The 9,402-nt window shown below is 31.2% G+C and overlaps 1 protein-coding gene across 7 annotated transcripts in view; it reads right to left on the bottom strand.

Annotated features, from left to right (window-relative positions):
* Nucleotides 1–907: 907 nt before the first annotated feature.
* The window catches only part of LOC106051163 (sodium-dependent phosphate transporter 1-B-like), a 52,704-nt gene continuing 44,209 nt past the window's right edge, over nt 908–9,402 (bottom strand). For all 7 annotated transcript variants that reach the window (XM_056015768.1, XM_056015766.1, XM_056015771.1 and 4 more), the window contains one exon: nt 908–8,333. In XM_056015768.1, coding sequence (XP_055871743.1) covers nt 8,093–8,333 — 241 coding nt within the window. In that variant the 3' untranslated portion in view covers nt 908–8,092. The remainder of the gene's footprint in view (nt 8,334–9,402) is intronic.

Genomic DNA, 9,402 nt, shown 5'->3' with positions numbered 1-9,402 from the left:
TATACAAACAGGTGTTTTCTTAATTAACCTAGTCATTTTTTTTTTAAATAAATGAATCAAATTGTAACTGGCATTCTAAACATTTCAATGATGACCTTCATGGAAATATTTAGGCGTCCATCCAGGCTTCATTCTACTAACACTCTTGATGGCTAAACCCCGTAACCTTGACAGAAACCTCCAAAAATAGCAGGATGGACATGGACCCAGCTGAGGGGAATCGCACAGAACACAATCCAAAGGCGAAGTGCTGTTGCGGCCCTAGGCTCCACTGAGAGTCAAAAATGATAAGGTCAAATAAGTCATAGACCGTTCAACCACCACTTGTCTACCTTCACTAGGCTCACCTAACAAATGGTGCCCACTAAACAAGTCGTAGTGGAACCAACATTTCTGTGAACACTGTCATGGAGCCCTGTTTGTTACTTCTCAGTCCAAGGGCAAACAGAAAATATCTTTTGAAACTTGCACTCAAGTCTAGATTCTAATATCCATGGCCACGAGGTTTAATCTTCTTTAATTCTTACTTCGCTTCACACTAGTCAAACTTTTAACCTCATGATTTGTAGCGAGATGGTGAGTAACTAGAGCAAGTATTTGTTTCTAACATTTCAGGTGATCCCAGATGTCATTCAAATAATTGTTGTCATTGTATCTTAAGGTTTCGTTTGTTCGTGTGTCAGAGAAGATCAATTCACATTAAAATTTTAAGTGAGGTATCAGACAGAATCTTGGACCAAATTGGATTTTGCCAATAGGCTGTACATTGCCTATCACTGGCCTAGATTTTTTCTCAATATGCTAAACAGACGAATTGGTAACACAGACATGCACCCACAAATACTTAAAACACAAAACGAGTGATACAATATTTTGTTTTGGTTAATAAAAAAAATTAAATCGACCATTTTAATAACCAAAAATAAATGTATTTAAACTTCCAAAGGAAGCATTCAATCATTTAGCAAAGCAAATGAATGCACACATGTGAACACCAAAAATAAAACATGAAATTTTCAAAACTAAAATATAAGGTACACACACACAGTCATACACAGTACATCTCAAAGAGTGAACCAGAACTAACAAACAAATAAAAAGTCTTCTCAAGCAAGTAACAAAGGAAAAAAAAAATTTCCCCCTTAAGTTCCTAATAACATTTTGCATTCAAAAAATTGAATTTTGTAACATGAAACATATTTTTTGTTGTTACCATGCTGGTTTTAGCATAAAGAGTAATACAATTAACCATTTCAGATCTTTTCTTTTAGATGAATTTTCTGCGAATTGTTTATATAAAAAAAAAATGTCTACACACTGTCTTATATGAACAGAAAACTTGTGTACTTAACTGTAATTTGAAGAAACCTTGTGTTGATATGATTGTAAACACCAGATACATATTGTACAATAACTATTAGTGATGAATAAAAAAAAGTACTAGCACAGAGTGAATGATTCTAAGAAAATAATATTACAACAGAACAGTCAAAACTATTCATACCACTGGACCTCCATTTTCATTTTACAAGGGAGATAAAACACTTTTGAATTAAAGTTTATAAAAAAACAACAAACAGCTAAAAGTCAACAATCACTAGTGAATAAAACCATAAAATAAAATTAATATTGCATTAAACAAAAAGAAAAGGTTCAAAAATCAAGAAGAAATAGTGTTTAAAACAAAGATGGCATGGCATATTTTAAAACAAGGAGCTAAAAATAATTTGAAACAAAAAAAGTGTCATGTTGAAATCTGAAGTGGAAATAATGCAACAGGAACTACTACGTTATAATTATCCTGTTGTGAAATACTATTAAAAATACAATGACTGATTAGAAAAAATAACCCTCTTGGTATATCAAACTACATACAAGCCGAAGTGATCATTCTAGGTCAGTGATGCTCAAAAAATGGCCCGTGGACCACATCCTGCCAGCTGCAATGTTGGCAAAAAATGTAGAAAATTGCCCATCAAAAAAAAATAATTTTTCTTTAAATTTATTTTAACCTCCGTTAGGGCCTTTACTTTTCTCTGATGGATTGCAACAAAAACAACAAACAGCTAAAAGTCAACAATCACTAGTGAATAAAACCATAAAATAAAATTAATATTGCATTAAACAAAAAGAAAAGGTTCAAAAATCAAGAAGAAATAGTGTTTAAAACAAAGATGGCATGGCATATTTTAAAACAAGGAGCTAAAAATAATTTGAAACAAAAAAAGTGTCATGTTGAAATCTGAAGTGGAAATAATGCAACAGGAACTACTACGTTATAATTATCCTGTTGTGAAATACTATTAAAAATACAATGACTGATTAGAAAAAATAACCCTCTTGGTATATCAAACTACATACAAGCCGAAGTGATCATTCTAGGTCAGTGATGCTCAAAAAATGGCCCGTGGACCACATCCTGCCAGCTGCAATGTTGGCAAAAAATGTAGAAAATTGCCCATCAAAAAAAAATAATTTTTCTTTAAATTTATTTTAACCTCCGTTAGGGCCTTTACTTTTCTCTGATGGATTGCTACCATGAATGTAGAATCTACCAGGAAAAGTGAACAGATCTTTACTTTTTTGTTGAACATGATAACAAGCCAACAGATTTGTTTTATGATCAAAGTGTTGCTGTTAGAAAAACATAAAAACGGAATTATGAAACAAATATGATGGCATTCTTGTTTTGATCTGCGAATAAAAGATTGTTAAACTATGCCTAGAGATTGGTGGATTTATGAGAAAATTGACCAAAAAGAGATGAAAATAAGCCAGCTGTAAAACTAACTACAATATTGCTCACATTGAAGTAGAGAAATGAAGCCATTTTCGGACACGTCCTAGATCGAGGGGTTTCTTATTGGCCTAGTTTCATGTCAATTTCATTTCGTTTTTGTATCTTTTCAATCATGTGGCCTGCGACATGAGTGTCGGAAATTAAAATGGCCTGCAAGTCAAATTAGGTTGGGCATCACTGTTCTAGGTTTTTAATTTTTGCTAAAATAAAGCTATTTATTGATTTTGTTAATAGACTCCAAAATATTACGAATAGGACTTCGAGTACAAATGTATAGATAAGAACCCAGTAAAAATGAATACAAGGACACCTCGCTGCACTTTTGAATGATGTAATTTATAGACTATTTCTACTAATAACTTTACTAAAAGCAAGTCATTTAGAGTACATCTCAGAAGCAATGTCTGAAGTGCAGCATAAAAATAGCAGATCAAACAAACTATCCTACAGATTATGGCCCTTGACTAAGTTTGCAACAAAATGACTAGCTTGACAAAACTTCAAAGTCTTTATGAACAAATATTTTTTTCTAGGTTATTTGACGACATCTACCAAAGGATACTCATGACAGGCATACTTTCTGCTACAATGATGAAAATGTCTATTTTCATTTAGATTTGACGCTTTTGAAAAAGACATGACATGGCAAAGGAAAAGTCTGGGGGGCATGTTAACAATTAAAAGCAAAAAACATACAGAAAAATATAATTCATTGCTAAGCAAACTTATCCTATAATTTACAGTCATTTCCTACATTCATGCAGTATTTAAATCTATTTATAAAAAAAAAAAAAAAAAGTAAACATTGTAACTCTCCAACCTCAAGGCTGAGTTGTGTAACTAATAAAACATACATTGTACCAATATGTTGCTGCTAGCCTAACTAGGACAATTTTTTCAATGAGCGCTAGTACATTATCATACACCACTAGACATTTCAAGTATAATATTCCAATAGGAAAATTCCATGGGACTTTTTGATGAAAAAGATAACTAAATGGCACGTACTGTAAATAGAATGAACAAACAAAACCCATAAACAATGGAAATTTTTTTGTGGTTAGTAGGGCATCAAAAAAGAATTTATAGTTGGATTGCTGGGTGGGTCTGGGTGGAAGGGCAAGGCAGGAATAGGTTTATATTGCAAATGTTTGGTCAGTGAAGAATAAGGAATAATAACTCTTGAGTTAAGTAAAGCCTTCAGAAAGTACTTCTCAGGTCTGGGTTCTACTTTGACAATAAAACTATATTTTCAAAATCCAGGATACAACATTATGAGTAACACTTATGTTACAAACTGCTAGAGCAAACAAATTATACAGTTGACTCTTGATAGTTATTGGACCAGAGGGGTGTAATATTACAGAAAACATCAAAGGTTAGCTGTCCTTAAAAGAATTGAACCCTCTATAGCAAGACAATGCTATTTCTGATGTAATTAGATATGATGGGCCTAACACTGACATGAGATTCTATCCAAGGAAAAAGACAGTTAGGTAAAGAAAGATATTCTCTTAGATTAGAATTTAAAGTACACAAGAGTCAAAAAATAAAAATGTATTGATTTGAAAAATACAAAACACATGGTTTCAGCTTACACATACTGTACTAAATTACCATTTAATCCTACTTACATTCTAAGAACATGCGCACTAAAGCATGCATTAATTCCATGAATTTACGTCAGCACCACATTGTATAAATGAGTGTCGGATTATTAAGTGCTTGACTATCAAGAGTCAACAATACAAAATAAAAATTTTAAAAATTCACAGAGCATCTCAATGCTTTCTTTGAACTATGCTTTCAGCTAAATAAACTTTCTTGAATAAAATTGCATCTAGACCTAGATTTAGCCCTTTTTATAGACCCCCCTACCCAGCGTCAATAAAGTTCTGTACTTCTTCAAAAACCAACTCAATACTAATTATAATCTCTGAAGGTCTCATTTTCAGTGCAGATATTTTTAACAACCAAAAAATTAAGCTTAAAAAAACAACACTTTATTGAAGCATAACAAAGCTTTAACATCCATTCACATGAGCAATATCAGCCTGTTCGTTTGTGTGAGATAAGTCCATTAGAATACTTAATAAATATTAACAGATGGATGAGTCTGATCAATGATAAATTTACAAATGCGGGGGAAAAAAAAAGAGTGTACAGTTTCGTAGCTCCAAAAACCTTTTTTTTTTTTCAAAGCATCAGCAGATCATATCAGGAATGGAAGACATTTACACATTACCCAAAGTGATATCATACACCCCAACAGATTATTTAGGCAATCTTCATGTTGTATAATACAGTATTTTGATGACAGCATTTTTAACATATTAAAAAAACAAAACAAAAATCATGACGTTATGTTTTTGTTATAATGAACTATTAAATAAAACCAAAAAAAAAATAAATAAATAGGCCGCCCTTCTATTCTTCACTTGCAAGCAAATTACTTTCACATATTTTAAACACTGCAGATGTGTACTTGGCCAAAACTAGCCTCCATGTTTTGAAATAAGGCCATGAAATAAAGAAAAGAATGTGCGTTTACTTTGTATGAGATAAAAAGTTAAAAAACATTTTCTAAGTCACTGTTACAGAAGAACAGAATGAAGCAGAAAAAGTGATGTAGTGCTAGCTAAGAGACACAAAATGTGTTAGTCATTTATTAAATCCTTAACATACATGAAGTTTCATACTCATTTCATAGAAAACTAATTTTTTTTTAATGCTATACAGAAAATCATTCAAATCAGTTATATAAATGGAACAAGAAAACTCAATAAATATAGTTTTTTTTAACTGAATTTTGTTGACTATTTAGATTTTTTTAGGGCTTTATATAACAATAGGACCATGAAATTTACAAATGCAACTTAAATTATATACATACAAACTCATGTGAAATGAAAGATTTGACAGCAGCTCCCATAACTTTAATTGAACAAAGTCAACACAATTAAGGTCTGCACTTTAACATTAGAGTGTTGAGCTTTTTACATATATATATATATATATATATATATGACAATTTAAAAATAATGCATTTTTAGACATTGTCCTATTATTCAAATATCAAGCACAACATTGAGAAGGTAAAGAGGTCAAATGGGACTTACAAAATTTCTTCTGCAACACAATATAATAACACATAATAAGAATTGAAGGCAATTAATTCTTAAGACAAATACCTGATGTTACAATGATTCCCATAAATACAATATAATAATAACGGCTCCAGATCAATAGGAGAATGAGGTCAAAGTCCATACAATTATATGCATCCATGTAGATACACACAGCAAATATATGCTATTCAAATACACATACACTCTATATGAGGTTCAAATAATAAACATCAACTTAGACAAAGACATGCCACTTTCAGCAATTAAACTTATTATAAACTAATATAATCCACTTTTTTTTTTTATTTACATAAGTGGATAGGCATTTACTGTCTCTATAGGCAATATCATTTTTATTTTCCTTAATAGTTTTAGGAACTGAAATGATTAACAGAATCAAGAGATAACCTTAAAACTTTCTCTTTTAAATTTCAACAATGTTGTTCAATGATTCTCTAATGAAGAGACTTGAAATAACCATTATTTGTGATCAAAAGTAAACAATAAACTTCGATGAACTAATAGTAAACAAGACGTGGTTGACTTCTTACATCTGATTTCTATACTGCGATTGAAACTATTCTCTTCTAGGTTTTTAACAGAGATAAGCCAAAATATTTCGATTATGAACAAAATATCTAAATTGTATGTTTTAAAACCTTCGCAGCAAGACATTTTTTGGTCTAGCTGCCACACAAAGTGATATTCAGGTAAATAAGAACACTGATGCTGACAACTAAAAATAAATATTTGTATATTAATATATTACTAATTGATAGGCGTGTGTGAAGACTCAATTCATACTGAAATAATTTTTAAGACACCAGAAAAGTTTACTGCATCCATTATAAACTTTTAGGGTCTTAGTGCCTCTAAGTGACATGGATGGAGATACTTGGATAGAATGCCCCATTACGACTAGCACTATTGATACCATCTAAACTACTTGCAATGAATCTAGCGCAACATTCAAAATACTTATATAAATTTAATACACATTTAGAGTCAGTCTAGGCACTACAATGTCAATATGGAGTAAGCATTTTTGTTTTGGAAACCATCTATTTTCTTAGTGACGTTATAATAAAAAAAATTCTCTTCATATCTGGTTTACATAAACAGTAAATGCTACAATGTTTAGGAAATGATCAAAATGGACCATCTTTCTATATCTTAATATCAAAACCTTATGCAGAATACAATGGTCGGGGCAGATATTTAACCCAGATCAAAAACTACCTCAACTCCAATCAGCTGATGATAGCAAAGTATTTTTCTTCATTTCATTTGATAATCGTAAGTCTCTAGTAACTTGGAGGTATTTGTTTTTAACTTCTTACAAAAGCAAGACATTTCAGGATCTAAACTGAACTAAGGAAATAGAGTGCATTGATATGCTATGGTATTGAAAACAAAAGACAATAATGCTTTTATATATTTGGTGTTTCCCCACGCATGTATACAAACATGAATGTTTCAAGTTTAAGAAAGACTGTCTAGGAGACACCTCTCCAAAAAAAATACACAGGCAGTATTAAAATGATGCAGGTGCAGGTATTCATCCAGTGGGTAATGTTAATTATTTTTACATTACAATGAAAAATATATTCTCTTTGCTTGTGAAATTGACAATTTTATGATCCATTTACATTATAATCATAACATTTTATTTGGATATTAACATATTTAAAAAAAAATAAAATGTTTCTACTCTCTGTAATTTATTCAATTATGAAAAAAATGTTATTGTAGCTCCAGTTTTTGATTAACAGATAAGTACAGTTGATCAGAATGAATTTAGATGTTGTTTTATATTAATGCAAATTATTGCTAGTAAATGAATGAAAACTGATTCAGTTACAAATTTGTTTCAGATAGTATAAACTGGTATGTTTAAAATTATCTTTTTCCTTGGTTTTAAAATATAAAAAAGTAACCATTATCAAATTCTTACCCTTGATAAAAAAAAAAAAAAAGATTATCCCCAAGGTAAAAAAAATATTGAATATAAAAAGTCATTGATGAAAATGAAACAACAGGCTAGAATGAATATGAGAGAGATTCTCTGTTTCACTGAACATAATTTAATGACATTTAAAAAAAAAAAAACACTAAATTTTCCCAGCATCTGGAGAATGAAACAAAACAACTCAAACGTCAACAATCAGAGAGCAAACTGCTCAAGCAGAAACATCATCAAGGCACTCAGGGCACCGGAGGCAGGCAGCGTGACCACCCAGGCGATGAATATGTTCCTGAAAAGTGACCAGTCCACATTCTCGTTGGACCGCACCCGACCTGTGAATATGATGGAGCCGACCTTACAGTGAGTGGTGGAGATTGGAAGGGCAAAGTAAGAAGCAACTAACACTGTGGTGGCGGCTCCGATTTCAATGCAAAAGCCACTGAAACAAAAATTTGTTCATTTTTTGTTAACTTTTATTGTACATTTTTATTGAAATAAAATTTGGAGATAAATATATATATATTTATGTTATGTGCAGAGATGCCTACAAGCCAAAATGTAAATGTGTATTCCCAGACCTGGAAATGTGTATTTTCCTAAAAAATAAGAAATATACTCAGGAAAGACTAAAATCTTTCAAGCACATCACATGAAATGCAGCAATCCTAAAGATTAACACAGCATAAAGTTATATAAGGCATTCTGTTTATTTGTCAAAATATTTACACTGTTACACTTTTCTACAATATGTTAGAATGATGTTGTTCTTGTCACTTGGCAATGATTTTATGATCATGATGCCTGATTTCATAATAGCACCAACAGAAAATGTATTTAAAAGAATGGGAATTTTAGTTACAATTGAAATTAGATTTAAACAAGATGAAAAGGTTTGCTTGGGTGAATCAATGACATCTAATTTTATAAAAGTAGTTTTGTTTATAAGCCATTTCTTAACAAGGTATGCAGACACTGGAAATATTTTTTTTATCCTATTTTGAAAGAGTTAGGAATTTCTCCTTTCAGACCATTCTTTGAAGAGTCAGCAATGAAAACTTAGGCATCCTCTACTATCACTTATAACAAAAATTTTCAAGATTTTTTTTAAGGCAGATAACCCCTTATTAGTCATTGAACTTGATTTCTTATATAGAGGCTGGGCTACTGAGTCTGCTAGCTGTTGTAAGATAAAGCTATTTATTCTGGATTCTGATGCTTGAAGCTATTTTATAAAACAAACAGATGTGGTGAAGGAGGCGCATTGAATCAAGAATTTAATGCTTTTCATTCTGCATAAGAAAAAGCTTTTCTTTTGCAAACACACCCAGCCTTGAATGTCCCTGATTCATTCTTTGAATTTAGGGTTTTTAGATATAAGATAAGCAACAACTTGTTTTTTTTTTAATTTTTTTTTTTTGGTATTTGCGAGGGAACTACATATTTTTAGATGTATAAACCATACTTAGGTATTTTCATTTCCCTTGGCAGACAAAATATGCAAGATGCAT

This window comes from Biomphalaria glabrata, chromosome 17 (genome assembly GCF_947242115.1).
Source record: "Biomphalaria glabrata chromosome 17, xgBioGlab47.1, whole genome shotgun sequence".
In the NCBI taxonomy this organism is placed as follows: domain Eukaryota; kingdom Metazoa; phylum Mollusca; class Gastropoda; family Planorbidae; genus Biomphalaria; species Biomphalaria glabrata.
This window is presented reverse-complemented; position numbering and strand designations above follow the sequence as displayed.